Below are 14,843 nucleotides of genomic sequence, written 5' to 3'. Positions count from 1 at the left end.
ATTTCCTCTTACAGGTTATAATCCATCTATCAAGGGAAGCCAAAGCAGAAGCTTGAAGCACACACCAGGCAGGGAACACTGCTTCCTGGCACGCTCTATTACTTCTCTAACACAGCCCAGGCCTACCTGCCTATAGGTGGGACCACCGACAATGGGCTGGGCCCTTCTACATCAATTAACAATTAAGAAAATGCCTCACAGACATGGCCACAGGCAAATCTGATCTGGACAATCTTTAGTTGAGGCTATGTCTTCAAAGATGTTACCAAGTCTGTTTCAAGTTGACAGCTAAAGGAAGCCAACTATGGCAGAAGCCAACCAAACTTAAACTGGCAACATAGTATCCATAAGGAAACTAGACTAGAATGACACTGAGAAAAAGGACAGTAATGACAGGCCACGACTTTACAAAGCTACTAGAAACATGCCTCATTGAATTGTGGATGAAGATGTGCGGGAGGCAGCACCGCAATGCCTCAGGCAATGATGCAGGTCTGATGATCTGAGTCTGACTCCCTAGAACCCACACACAGGGGAGAGCAAAGAGCTGACTCCACAGAAGTGCTGTCTGAACTACAGTGTTGAAGGCATGTGTATGTGTACATCTCTCTCTCTCTCTCTCTCTCTCTCTCTCTCCACACACACACACACACACACACACACACACACTCACACATTTAAAATAAAGAATGAAAGCTATTTTGGGGCATGAGAGCACATACAGCACTCACAACCATAGCTGAAATCCTAAAAGGAAAGGAGAGTGGAGGGGGAACTATGGGAAGAAATAGTACAGAAATTCTTCCAACTTGACATAAACTTCAAGTTCTTAAAGCCTTAAAACTCAGTCAGGATAAGTAAAGGAAAAAAAATGTACATCACAAATTGTTCAAAAACAGTATCATTTAAAAAAAAAAAAGTAAGGGGAAAAAAAGATATTATGCCACTCCCCTGGCTCGGAGTATGTCAAAAGTAATAATAACTCTAACTCAAAAAAGCAAAGAATATTGTTCTCATCTTCTGCTTAAAAGGTCAGAATTCACCAAGCCAAATCCTTATTTTGGTTGAGGCTTTCCTCTGCTGGTATCCCTGGCATCTGCTGCGTCTATGTGCAGAGTAATCACGCACAAACAACATACAGTCAAACACATCCACAGACCTTCCGGCTCACATGACCCACACACTTTAGACGGCACACTTGAAGTGAGGAATCATGAGATCTGTGGACACAGTTCCAGTGGAGGACAACTGCGCTACATGGCTCTGAGGTGTTACAGCATAAGAAGAGAAAATGTGTCCAGTGGAATTAAACACTTATCCCAAGAATGCTCAAAGGCCATCCTCAGAGTAATGCAATCAATCACACCGTTCCCTCAAAGCAGACAGTCACACACACAGAAAGGTGGAAATATTACTTACTTTGGGTCTCCACAAGGTCCAAGGCAACACTAGAAACTATGTCCATCCCAGAGCTGATACAGAACTGGAAGTTGGTTAAGGAGGAGAGAGCAGACTCTACACCACTGAAGGAGATGTAGCCCGTAGAGCCTGCAGAGGTACTGGACCGTCCGGGCATCTTGAACTTGTCACCTAAAATTCCAAACACAACAGTAAGAGTTCTAAGTCAGAGCAATTACTGTTCAGGGAAAGGGCATAGCAATCACTAATGACTGCAGTCAGTAGCCAGTGCCACGCTGTTACTGCACGCAATACCCAGAGCACACCAAAGCACTGTGCCAGCATCCGACACCAACACCACACACTCAAGGAACATGGGGAAGGTAACTATGTTCAGTTTTTAAAGAGAATATCCTCTTCCTTGATGCTTCAACTCTGCAAAACCCAGTTCTAGAAGCTTAACACATATAGAGGATAGAAAAAGAAAAAAAGAACATAAAGTTTAATGAGATTAAAAAAAAAAACCTACAGTTTTTAGTGTACCTACTATATCTATACACACACACACACACACACACACTTTTTAAACTCTTAAAAAAAAAAACAACTGTTTCTGATAGCCTCCCTAAGTTCTAATAGATTTATACCTGTAGTTATCCCAGGTTCAGTAAAAGCAGAATTTCTTTTTTTTTCTTTTTCTTTTTTAAATAATTTTTTAAAAGATTTATTATCTAAGTACACTGTAGCTGTCTTCAGGCACAATAGAAGAGAGCGTCAGATCTCATTATGGATGAGTTGTGAGCCACCATGTGGTTGCTAGAATTTGAACTCAGGACCTTCGGAAGAGCAGTCAGTGTTCTTAACCTGAGCCATCTCTCCAGCCCTTTTCTTGGGTTTTCAAGACAGGGTTTCTCTGTGTAGCCCTGGCTGTCCTAGAACTCACTCTGTAGACCAGGCTGGCCTTGAACTTAGACATTTGCCTGCCTCTGCCTCCCAAGTGCTGGGATTAAAGGTGTGTGTCACCACTGCCAGGCTTAAAAGCAGAATCTCTATGTAAACCTCTCTTCTTATGGTGGTTTATCTATTATAGCTGAAGTTATTACTCTCAGGTTAAACACTCCTTTATTTATTCTTTTAAACAACTCTAAGTTTTGGACCCCTTACCTCTGTAGACATATTTGCTTAAGTCAGGAAATTTCTGAAATTCAAGCCATTGAAAGCAACTAGAAAAGTGCAGTGTTCGCAATGGTTTTAAAATGTCATACAGGCTGTTGCTAGAACTGTGTGGCACCATAAGAGAAACTGGTCTTTAGGAATCAGAGAGATAACATGAATCCAGGCTCGTGAGACCCACAAGCTGATTGGCAAGTCCTTTAGAACCTCTTTAGAAAGTAAGAAGCTATGCCCTTGGTGTAGTCTAGCTTCTGGTTCACAGTCCGAATCAGACTCATTCTCTTCTTTCAAGAGCAGGGAGCCAGGTAGCATCTCCAGACCCTCCTCCTCCCAGAATACCAGCTTTATCTGACACCTGGGCTGCTAAGGCTGTTTTTCTAGTAGTGCTTTCAGTTAGAGATGTTCATTTTTTTTCCACAAATAAGTATTGGAAGTCTTTCCATGTAAATTCTTAGGCTCACGAAAAAACACAGGGTAGAAAGGGCTAAAGTCTTTTATCTCTGAGGTTATCAGATTAACATAAACATTCAAAATACCACTAACTGCTGACTCAAATAGCTTAGGTAACAAACATTTAGTATCTTCTTAAATACCAAGCAACCTCTCTGAGCATAGGAATATAGTGGCTTTCAGGGTAAATAACCTAAGACTTTTGTTTTCAAATGCTACCTGATTTATTCTAATTCAATGAAAAACTCTCAGATGTCAGGCAGCATTCTAAGCACCAGAAATACTCAGCCTCTGCTCTCCAGGAGATCAGCAGATGGTAGGGGCCAGACATACAAATATATCATTGAAACAAAGTAGATTACTTATAAAATGAAGGGACAGATGAGGTGTCTGACTTAGTCCTCAAAATGAGGAAAAGGCATATAAAAACACCCAGCAACAACAGTTGGAAAGAGCATACAACTCTCCAGGCAGCTACTTCCTGATTACAGATAATGGACCCCTTTCTGCTTTTGCTGTTCTGACAGGGTCTCACTAGGTAGCCCACACAGGCCTCAAACTCATGGCAACCCTCTTACCACTCAAATGCTGAGACTACAGGCACGACCCACCACCACTAGACCTCACTTAGAAATACTCCATGACGCCTGACAGTTCCTCATCCATTTGCACTAGAGACCACAGCTGGAGACCTTGACTGCTAGTTCACTGAGGAAGTGTAGACCACCAAGGAGGGCCAGCCGCCCTCTCCAAGCCTTGGTTCCTGGGCTCTGCTTTCTTCTCAGGTTGAATGAACTAACTGTGGCCACTGAGCCCGCCTCCGCTCCACGTCAGATCTCCTTTCCTTCTCTCTGCATTCCTCCCCATTCTCCTCAATCAGCAGTTTTCTCCTCGACCACACCATTCTCCAGAGCAAACCGAGGACATCTTTCTCAAGAAAAGCATCCCCCACCACCTTCCCCTCTGATTACTTCCCATGCGCCTGGGTTCATCCTAGCAGCAAACCTCTTCCTAGCCACGCCTCCGTTTTTTCTAAGTCCTCACCCAGGAATCTGCCAGGCTCCCTCCTCCCCCACTTCATGGGACCCGCTCTCAAGGCCACTACTGCAATCTTTATGCCGTCCTCCGGAACTACATTTCCATGTGTGCTCCTTCAGACTCTTAGCTCTTCCAAGCTAAAGCTGTCTAGAGCCCTGATCTACAGCTGCTAATCCTCCCCACGCCCTCATGAGCACATATTCTTCTCTTCTCTGCCTCCTCCACCCTCATCTGTCTGCTAAGGTTGAAATGTTTGAGCCCTCACCCCCGCTTGACATACTGAAATCCTAATGTCCAAACTGGAGGTTTTAGAAGATAAGGCCTTTGGAGGGATGACTTGATCCACCCTCCAGAATGTAATTATAGTCTCTTCCAATGGACACTCCGAGAGTTCGCTCGCTTTTCTACCTACCACCTAAGAAAGCAGCAAGCATATGCCGTTTATGAGCCAGAAAGCGCGTCTTCACCAGACACTGATTCTGATGATAAGTTGGCCTCAGAATTCTCAGCCTCTACCACCGAAAGACATTAGTTTCTGATGCTTTTAAAACTACTAAGATATAGTATTTCGTTAATGGACCTCTGAATGTTCTAACACTATTCCTTGGGGCTTGGTTTAACCTAGGGTTTGGAGGGGTCTTCCCCCCCAGGGAACATCTAACACCATGTGGGGACATTTTTGACTGTGACACTGGAGGGAGTGGGGCTAGGGGAGGGACACAGACAAGAATCCATGGAGCAGAGGCCAGATACTGATAAAACTCTAGCAAGTACAGTGCAGTCTCTCACCACAAAGAATCATCTGAAGACAAAACATACTCATCACATTGGTTAAGAAACACTGACTTAAGCCAACCTCTTCTTGGATCCTCTTTCCAATAACATTGATCTTTTAGTTCCCAGTACCCACGGCCACCAAGACCACCTACAACAAAGTTAGGCATTTCCTGACGTCTCACCAAGTTATTGGGCTCAGCACTCTATTTTGCTTCCCTTATATTCGTGAAAGAGTTTCTGGCAGTCAAGCCATTTTTAATGTAAATAGAAAAACACTGCTTCGCATGTTTCTGTACAGCATTACAGTAGGCACCGAGCAAACAAAAAGTTAGCCCTCTTTTAAATCCAAGGCAGTCTCATACAACTTCAACAGAGTCATGTCTCCTTTGTCAGCACATCAGCATGCACACACCCTTCTCTCTGAAACCTTTTCTCACCCATGGCTCCTTCTCAGTTCCCAGCCCACATCTCTACTATATAACTTAACACTGCTATTTGCTGACATCTGCCATTCCTTCACGCTAGGACCTCCTTCAATTGAAACATACATACATTAGGAGATACACAACGTCTCCTCACGAAAATGAAATGATCAGGACTAATTGGTTAAGTTACCAAAGTAATAATAAAAACTACTACCATTTCCGGGTCACCACCAGGTTGCCCCGGCCCCACTCCCCGCCCCTTCTTTCACACCAAATCTCCCACTTACCTTCCCCTGCAGAAGTAAAACGGCACCTGTAGCCTCGAGTACGTCTGAGCTACCTGTTCATGCCTCAATCTTAAAAGTCGGTCTAAAACAGTTTTGTTTTGATCACATAGTGGTAAATCGTCTCCACGAGAGGTGGCCGTGAGCATAACCTGCCTCTGTCTAGTTGCTGCGGGTGAAGAGGGCCAGGCCCAGGTCCCCTGAGCACAGAGGGAGGCGACAACGCCCGCCAGACCCCTATCACCGTTCCTCCTGGCTCTTACCTGGCTGTCCCACCTAGATCAGGGATATCTAGCCGAACGTCGCACGCCCGGACCCCAACTCCTTCCCTCCGCGCACTTCTACTGCGGCTGAAACGCCCCGCGCGCGCGCTCTACGTCATCACTTGGCGCCCGCGCGCAATCACGTGATGCCAGGGCCGGCCACCGCCCCTCGGTCACGTGACGGGCTGACTAGAAACCAGGGTCAGGGCAGCAGACGCTCTGCGGTCCGGGATTCTAGGGGATCCCTGGGGAGAGGGAGACCCGTGTGCCCAGTCCACGCGGCCAGCGTCGGACAGCTGACAGGTGAGTCCGAGGCGGGCCTGCGGGTTCGAGGTCCATTCCTTCCCCCGTGGGCCACGTCGGGTACGGTCCCCGGAGCCCACCGGGAAAACCTAGGGCTTGCAGGGCTGGGGTTGCATCCCTGATGTTCTCTTACGCCTTCGTGGAAATCGCTCTTGCACACTTCTTTGAAGCTTTGGGGGTGATGCTTGGCTACTTGGCCCGTAGCTGTGTTTGCAAGTTTCTCGGAGCGGTGCCTTGCTAACGTGCTTGATCTTTGACTTACTCTCCAGAAAAATCAAGTAGTCAATAAAGTGAGGGTGGGCGAGAGGGTGTTAAATAAAGGTCCTATCTCTCACTGTGAGTTTATGCAAGTTCCTCTACACCCTAGTCCCCCACACCAGGAAATGGTAGTAGTTTTTATTATTACTTTGGTAACTTAACGAATTAGTCCTGATCATTTCATTTTCATGAGGAGACGTTGTATATCTCCTGATGAATGCATATTTCAATTGAACATACAATAGAAGGACTATGGCAATACAAGGTGCCATAGTCCTTGTATTGGGGACAGGTGGTTCTACTAGGACCTAATTCTTACATGATAGGGAAAATTAAAAGTTGGACTCTTGATTTCTATGTAGATGAGGGATAGTGAAGGAGTTTTATTGTCTCTGTCCGCAACCAGGGACACTTTTCTTATGTCAGCTATTCTCAGTTTGTGGGTTTCATGACCCCTTTCGCAAACCTCTTTCCATAAACGTTTACATTCTGATTCTTAACAGTAGCAAAATTAGTTACTAAATATCAACGAAAATAATTTTATGGTTGGGGGCCATCACAACATGTACTAAAAGGTCAAAAAGGAAAATTGTCTTAGATGTTGTTAAGAATTAATGAATCAGGACTCCGAGAGATGGCCCAATGGCTAAGACTTCTTCCTGGGGCCCTGGGTTCGATTCCAAGTACCCATATGGTGATGCTCAACTATCTATAACTCCAGGTCTAGGGGACCCAACGCCCTCAGACATACATACAGGCAAAACACCAATAGACATAAAATAAATATAATTTTAAAAATTTATGAATCAGACTGGAGTGATTCAGCTTATTCTAGAACTTTTCTGGGAGAGCATCCATTATGGATTTGAGACTGCTTTCTTTAAAAAACTGAGGTTTTATGGAAATACTTTTTCTAAAAAATCCATCTTTTGTCCTCTACACTTTAATTTACTAAGAAATTTTGTTCTGTACTTACTGGGTAACAGGTACCGTTCTTGAAAACATGTTCCTTTGACAAGGGGTTTCTTCCTATACAGAAAAATTAAAGTTCCACGCCAAGATCCTGAAAACCGAGCTGCCATACTTTATGACATATAAAATAATGACAGCTCATAACAGGAAGGAACTTGCCGCAAGCACTGAGAAATGTTTCTTTCAGTGGCTGTAAAGGAAATCTTCTCATTGGCTGTCAGTAGCCTTTCTGTATTCTAATTTTACCTATAGCAAAGGCCTCACCATTAAATTATTCATCAGTCGAGTCTCCTGTTAGAAGACTAATGTGAGATTAGACGCTGTCATTGACATTTTTCAAAGCATTTTATTCTTTGTGAATTTCACATCATGCATCCCAGTCCCGCTCATCTCCTCATCCGCTCATATTCGCCTTTTGCTCTTACACCCCCTCCTCCAACACACACACACACACACACACACACTGCATAGAGAAACATCACAGCATGGAAGCTGTAGCATGTCCCACAGTATATCCCTCTGTCCACACACCTTCACTTGCAAATACTCATCACAATAAGTCAATGGTCTGGCTTGAGGTCTCTGGCTTTTGTGACACCATCAATATTGGATCCTCACTGGGACTCCTCCCGGCTATCCTGTTGTTGTCCTCTGGTCATTGACAAAATTTTAATGAGGTTCTTTGCTCAGAAACTCCAGAAGTATCAAATACATTCAGTTTTTTATTTTACTTATCGCCTCCCTAATTGTTGATACCAACACAAAGGGAAGTACAGATTTGAGGACCAGTAAACTCTCCTGATGCTGAAAATGAAGCTGGCTTCCTAGAAGGCGATAGATGACAATGTAACTAAGTGGGTTACAGTTTGTGACTCAGCCCTTTTCCTTGCCCATCGTTGGAGTAGGCTGTTGCTTTCTTCATCTACTTTGAAGAGCTTTTGAACATTTCTGAACTCAGTCCTCCTGTCCACCTTCAGCATTTCAAATCTGACTTCCAAATTCTTTATCATAGAAAAGGTTTTAATCGTTATATTCTAAAGTGACCTTTTTCATAGTTTCTGGGTGACTTTCTCTAACTCAAACTTAGTAGAACTTGGATCTACTAAACATCACCCAGCATAATCTGAACACTCGCCCAGCAGTAGTCAGTAAGGTCCCAGCCTGTCAAGCAAATGGCTGTCCTCCTGTGTATTTCGACCACACTCTCTAGCACTTCATCTCTTTTATGTTTCTTTTCTCTGGTCTCTCTGCTCAGTTTACGGCAGGCTGATGATCGTAGGGACAGAGATCACTTCTTGTAGTCTTTATACTGGCTCACTTTCCATGCAGATTAACATCATTAACCTCCTATATATTTACTGCAGACTTCCTCAAGGCCAGTGTGGTTTGAATAAAAATGGCCCCCATAGGCTTGTAGAGGGTGACATTATTAGGAGGTGTGGCCGTGTTGGAGGAAGTATGTCACTGGAGGAGGCTTTGTTGTTTCAGACGCTCAAGCTGTCTCTTCCTGCTGCCTGCAGATCCAGATGTAGAACTCTCAGCTGCTTCTTTGCAGCACCATGTCTGCCTGCATGCTGCCATGCTTCTCACGATGATAATGGGCTAAACCTCTAAGGTGTAAACCAGCTCCAGTTAAATATTCTCCTTTATGAGAGTTGCCATGGTCATAGTGTCTCTTCACAGAAATAGAAACCCTAAGAGAGCTAATCAGCCTCCACTCTTTAATGCTCCTGGCTTGACATCAAAAATATCTTGGGGATTTCTTATAAAAAAGATGCTTAAGGCTGCCTCCACTCTAAATTGCAGAAACACTAAGATTCTTCATGAATAAGTTACACCACCAGACTTAGGAGCCACTGCACTGGAAGGTGGGAGCTAAATATCTTCACCTTCAGGCCTGGAAAAATGGTTCAGTGGTAAGAGTACTAGAATGCTCTACAAAAGGTCCTGAGTTCAAGTCCCAGCAACCACATGGTACCTCACAATCATCTGTAATGGAACCTGATTCCTTCTTCTCATGTGCATGAAGACAGAACACTTATGCACATAAAATGTTTGAATAAGTAAGTCTTTTAAAAAAATCTTCACTGCCATCATTGCAAAGAGGTACTCAGGACAGAGTAGTTGGGTAAGAAGATGGCTCTTTTCCTTCAGGATCGTTCAGAAGAATGACCTGTTAAACACAGTTGCAGGAGTTTGTATGCTGAGCAACACATCATCCTTAGTGTACTGGAAAAAAACAGAATGAGAAGTTGATTTTGCTTATCCTCTGCGTGCTTACATGCTGAATTATATGTTTTTAGAACAATTTGGTTTAGTAATGATAAAACATCCCTAGCCGGGTGTTGCGTGTATTTCTAACAGTCTATCTTCCACAGAGAATGCACTGCAATGTACAGTTTTCTCTCAAAAGTATATGTGAGAATACAACATTTAAAAGAAATGCAGTGTTGTAGATTAAAGACAACCACGATTGTGGTGGTGACGCACACCTTTAATCCCAGCACTTGGGAGGCAGAGGCAGGCGGATTTCTGAGTTCGAGGCCAGCCTGGTCTACAAAGTGAGTTCCAGGACAGGCAGGACTATACAGAGAAACCCTGTCTTGAAAAATACCAAAAAAAAAAAAAAAAAACCCATCCCCACAAGAGTATAGAAACTGGTATCTAAAATTTTATTTTATTATTTCTTTATGCATATGTGTATGCACATCTGTATCTATGTTACGGGGTGAACACTGCCCATGGAAGCCAGAAGGGGGCGTTGTATCCCCTGGAGCTGGAGTTGAGTGTGAGCCTTTATAGGTGCTAGGAATGCTGCAAGAATAGCAAGCCATTTCTATAGCCCATGTATTTCCAAAGAACATACACATGTTTCTTTACAAATTGCTAACTTTAGGCTGGAGAGATGGCTCAGTGGTTAAGAGCACTGACTGCTCTTCCAAAGGTCCTGAGTTCAAACAACCATATGGTGGCTCACAACTATCCATAATGAGATCTTCTGGTATGTCTAAAGACAGCTACAGTGTACTTACATATAATAATAATTCTTTGGGCCGGCGCAAGCAGGGGCCAGAGCGAGCAGCAGCAGAGGTCCTGAGTTCAATTCCCAGCAACCACATGATGGCTCACAACCATCTGTACAGCTACAGTGTACTCAGATATATATAAGTCTCATAAATAAAATAAGTCTTTTTAAAAATGCTAACTCCTCTTTTTGTCATACAGGCTCTTTAATGGGGCAGCCGTTTGTCCCTTAGGTCTGGTCTCACATCATGACCCTCAGACCCCAGCTCTGAAGACAGTCCTCCCCACCCTTCCGCTGTGGGGTAGCCAGGCACTCTCACCATGCTGGACTTCCTGGCTGAGAACAATCTCTGTGGCCAGGCCATCCTGAGGATTGTTTCCTGTGGCAATGCCATCATTGCTGAGGTGCTGCGGCTCTCTGAGTTTATTCCTACTGTGTTCCTGCTGAAAGACCGGGCTGACCAGCAGAGATATGGCGACATCATCTTTGACTTCAGCTACTTTAAGGTGCTTTCCCTGGGGCCTTGGTATTCCCACCCATTTTACAGGCAGCGTTTCTCCGGGAGCCATGAGGCTTGCAGTGGCCCAGTAATTACAGAGCATTAAAAAGACAGCTTTTCTAGTAAAGTTAGCATCAAGCCCTAACTTGAAAATAAAGAGAAGGAAAGGTACTGTGTAGGAAGTGCTAGTGGAGTATAAACCAATTAAAGAAAGCGAACTGAAATGCAGTGCCTTTTACCTTGAAACACGTTTAAAAGCATGCTAATCTTTGGTTGTTCTTCACCCAGAGGGATTTTGATTGTGGGCTTCCATTACCACCTTACTTTCTGTTGTTCTACTTTAATTTTGATGTTTAAGAACCATGGAGCACAAATTTAAGACTCCTGGCCATGTTCGCGGAGGGTCCACCATTACTGACTTTTAACACACATGTGTTTTCCTTCTCAGGGGCCTGAGTTCTGGGAAAGCAAACTGGAAGCCAGACCTGAGCTGCAGGATTTAGATGAAGAATTTCGGGAAAACAACATAGAAATTTTGACCAGATTTTATTTAGCCTTTCAAAGTGTGCATAAATACATCGTAGACTTAAACAGGTATGGATGAATTTTGTAACAGCTTATTCTAGAAGATTGGCATGGAAGGGACCCAGCGGAACATGTCTGCCTTCCTCAGCTCTGAAGTTGATGGCACCCATGCTGTGCATTGCGGTAGCTTCATTAGAATCTCCCATTTCTGTGAAAGGCCAGAGTAAACTTCCCCGACGCTGCCATGTGGCCTTCAGCCCTTCAGTTTGTGATCCTAACACTTTAGATGTAAGCTTAATTTTTAAAGTAGCTATTTTGTTTTGTTGTGTTGTGTTATTTTAAGATAGGTTTTCACTGTGTTACACAGACTAGTGCAGAATTTACAATCCTCCTGCCTCTGCCACTGGAGTGCATGGGAAGACAAGCCTGTTCCACAGGCCAGGCTTGCTCATAGCAGCAGTGTTTAAGAGTTTACCAAGTCATTGAGCTTTAGCCGCTGCTTTGTGTCCCTATGCCGTTGCTTCTGAGCACCTTGTGTTTTGTAATTCGGGAGAAGGGAATATTCCTTTGATTTGGACCAGCCATAAGTGTGAACCTGTGGCCCCAAATCACCGTGAATTGCAGCACATAAGACACTGCGCTTTGTAAGCACAGCAAGGACTAGAGGAGCTGAAGCCAGAATGCCCGCTGGCCGCCTCACTCCCTCCGAGCTGTTAAATCTGCTGCTCACGTTCATACTTGGCATCTCACCTCCAGATACCTCGAGGATCTCAATGAAGGAGTTTATATTCAGCAGACCTTAGAAACTGTGCTTCTCAATGAGGATGGAAAACAGCTTCTAGTAAGTACAATGACTGTAAATGCACAGTCAGGATATGACATGGCTGGGTGCGCTGGCACTTGGCTTTACTTAATCCCAGCACTTGGGAGGCAGAGGCAACTGGATCTCTGTGAGTGTGAGGCCAGCCTGGTCTACACAGCAAGTTCCAGGACTGCCAGAGCTAAATAGTAGAGGGACCTTGTCATGATGATGATGATGATGATGATGATGATGATGATGATAATCGGCATTGATATATACAGAATACCATTGCTAAAAGAAAATAGCCTGATAATTATCTTCTGAGCTTCGAATGTGTGAGTATTGAATGAATTTACTAATGGAAGAAAGAGTTGTATTAGGTTATGATCTTACTCAGTGAAGAAAGTCTATCTATAACTGGGCAGTGGTGGCACACGCCTATAATCCCAGCACTCTGGGAGGCAGAGGCAGACGGATTTCTGAGTTCGAGGCCAGCCTGGTCTACAGAGTGAATTCCAGGACAGCCAGGGCTACACAGAGAAACCCTGTCTTAAAAAAACCAAATCCAAAAAACAAAAACAAACGAACAAAAAAGTCTGTTTTTTGCATTTGAGATATCGAACTGGTGACCATTTAAGAAATGCCTGTTAAGCCCGGCGGTGGTGGTACACGCCTGTAATCCCAGCTCTCTGGGAGGCAGAGGCAGGCGGATTTCTGAGTTCGAGGACAGCCTGGTCTACAGAGTGAGTTCCAGGACAGCCAGGGCTATACAGAGAAACCCTGCCTCAAAAAAACAAAATCCAAAAAAATAAAAAATAAAAAAAAAAGAAAAGAAAAAGAAAGAAATGCCTGTTAGAGTTAGTGTGGTAGCCATATATAATCCCAGTACTTTGGAGGTAAAGCTAAGAGGTGTAGTTCAAGGTTATACATAGAATTGAGATTCCATTCTGGTATCTCTAGCAAAATAATCACTATGAATTAAATTTTATTTTGAGTTCATTTTTAAAGCCCGTTCTGCACAGTAGTTAAGAACTCTTTGTACAAACTCATACATTTATCTTGAAATCTAAATACAGCTTTCAGGAGGAATGTGGCCAGGGTGGTCATTTATGCCATTGTGAATGCCACTTCTCACAGACAGGTAGGCGTGTGAGGTTTTACTTTGTTCTTTTTCTTCATAGTGTGAAGCCCTGTACTTATACGGAGTTATGCTGCTCGTCATCGACCAGAAGATTGAAGGAGAAGTCAGAGAGAGAATGCTGGTCTCCTACTATCGATACAGGTATTCCCAGCCTAGCCTGCATACGCCCAAAACGCTGCTGTGGATGAAGTGCATTGTGTACTCCTGTGGTGTTCCAAAGGGGGCCTGCAGTGCAGGGTGCTGAGTACACACATCTTCTAAACACCTGAAAGAATATAGCTGGTACCTGTTTATGTGTTCTAATAACAGATTGCATTCCACGAAAACTATGGACTACATATGAAATGCTCTATCTAATACTTAGCGATGTAGAGACTGTTGTGGCCATGATGGTGATGCAGTTACCATATACAACAGGAGTCTGAACTCAGAATGTTTGAAGTTGAAGATAGATTAAGGAATTTTTTTTTTCAAGACAGGGTTTTCAAGAACTCATTTGGTAGACCAGGCTGGCCTTGAACTCAGAAATCCGCCTGCCTCTGCCTCCCAGAGTGCTGGGATTACAGGCGTGCGCCACCACGCCGGGCTAGATTAGGGAATTTTGAACTTCGTAACAAATGTCTTTTTTGATTTGGAAGTTTTCCTTTTAGTTTTCAGACAAGACCCCTTGGCACAGATAGGAAAATGAAGGAGTTTTCTGTTGTTATCCTGATGTGGATGGCCGAAAGCTGTCATTCTGGATTAGGTTGAAAGTGGATTTTCCTCCATACCATATACATGCACAGACATGTATATAGTAACATCCCAGGTCTTGTGTTACAGGAGTCTATGCAGAGCTGTGTGGCTGCAGGAGGTAGAGTCAGTCACAAGGAACCACCTTGCCAGCTTTCTAATTTATCCCCTCCCATACAACCTTTCAGTCTTTTGAAGAAAAGTGTTCAAAAAATAGATACACGGGGCTGGAGACGTGACTGAGCAACAGTTAAGAATGTTTGCAAGCTTCTAGAAGACCCAAGTTCATTCCCAGCACCCGCGTCAGGCAGCTCACAGCCACCCGTCATTCTAGCTCCAGAAGATCCAGTGCCCTCTTTTGACCTCTACAAGTACCTACATACATGTGGACATATGTATATGTACACACGTGCACACACACACATAAATAATACAGTTAAGTCTTAAAAAAAAAACCCCAAGTGGTATTAAGTGCAATATATATATACAAGCTAAATAAACAACCCTGGATACAAATTAAATGTCAAAAACCACCTCAGAGAAGGAATGGTCGATAAACGGGGCCCATTTATAAATTAGGGTAAATGTCTGATGAGTAGAATTTGCAGGAATGGCCAGTGTGACAGAGGGAGCTTCTGAGCATGTTACACTGTCTGTAACACCTGCTCGTGCTCTGCCTCCCCTACAAATTCACCTCAAGCTGCTCCTCTAGCCATTTGCACTTTATCATTTCCTCTGCTGCAGATCACTCACTCATGTCCATTTGACCTTTCACTGT

General features: G+C 43.9%; 2 protein-coding genes across 8 annotated transcripts in view; one reads left to right on the top strand and one right to left on the bottom strand.

The window, feature by feature from the left end:
• The window catches only part of Nsmce2 (NSE2 (MMS21) homolog, SMC5-SMC6 complex SUMO ligase), a 213,814-nt gene extending 207,894 nt beyond the window's left edge, over positions 1-5,920 (bottom strand). For 5 of the 6 annotated variants that reach the window (XR_007974013.1, XM_052161577.1, XM_052161580.1 and 2 more), the window contains exons 1-2: positions 5,809-5,920; positions 1,420-1,590 (exon numbers count right to left, since the gene is read on the bottom strand). Coding sequence is in view for 5 of the 6 variants with exons in the window: in XM_052161577.1 (XP_052017537.1) it covers positions 1,420-1,576 (157 nt within the window). In the remaining variant the exon portion in view is untranslated. Of the gene's footprint in view, positions 1-1,419; positions 1,591-5,548; positions 5,785-5,808 lie in introns of those variants that run through there. The other variant, XM_052161578.1, reaches the window with a different exon arrangement.
• A 51-nt stretch (positions 5,921-5,971) lies between these two features.
• Washc5 (WASH complex subunit 5) overlaps positions 5,972-14,843 on the top strand; it is a 51,076-nt gene continuing 42,204 nt past the window's right edge. Inside the window, exons 1-6 of one of the 2 annotated variants that reach the window (XM_052161788.1) lie at positions 5,972-6,111; positions 9,148-9,209; positions 10,567-10,872; positions 11,314-11,459; positions 12,147-12,231; positions 13,374-13,474. In XM_052161788.1, the coding sequence (XP_052017748.1) occupies positions 10,687-10,872; positions 11,314-11,459; positions 12,147-12,231; positions 13,374-13,474 (518 nt within the window). In that variant the 5' untranslated portion in view covers positions 5,972-6,111; positions 9,148-9,209; positions 10,567-10,686. The remainder of the gene's footprint in view (positions 6,112-9,147; positions 9,210-10,566; positions 10,873-11,313; positions 11,460-12,146; positions 12,232-13,373; positions 13,475-14,843) is intronic. The other variant, XM_052161787.1, reaches the window with a different exon arrangement.

The sequence above is a fragment of the Apodemus sylvaticus genome, chromosome 17 (assembly GCF_947179515.1).
Source record: "Apodemus sylvaticus chromosome 17, mApoSyl1.1, whole genome shotgun sequence".
Taxonomy (NCBI): Eukaryota; Metazoa; Chordata; class Mammalia; order Rodentia; family Muridae; genus Apodemus; species Apodemus sylvaticus.
This window is presented reverse-complemented; position numbering and strand designations above follow the sequence as displayed.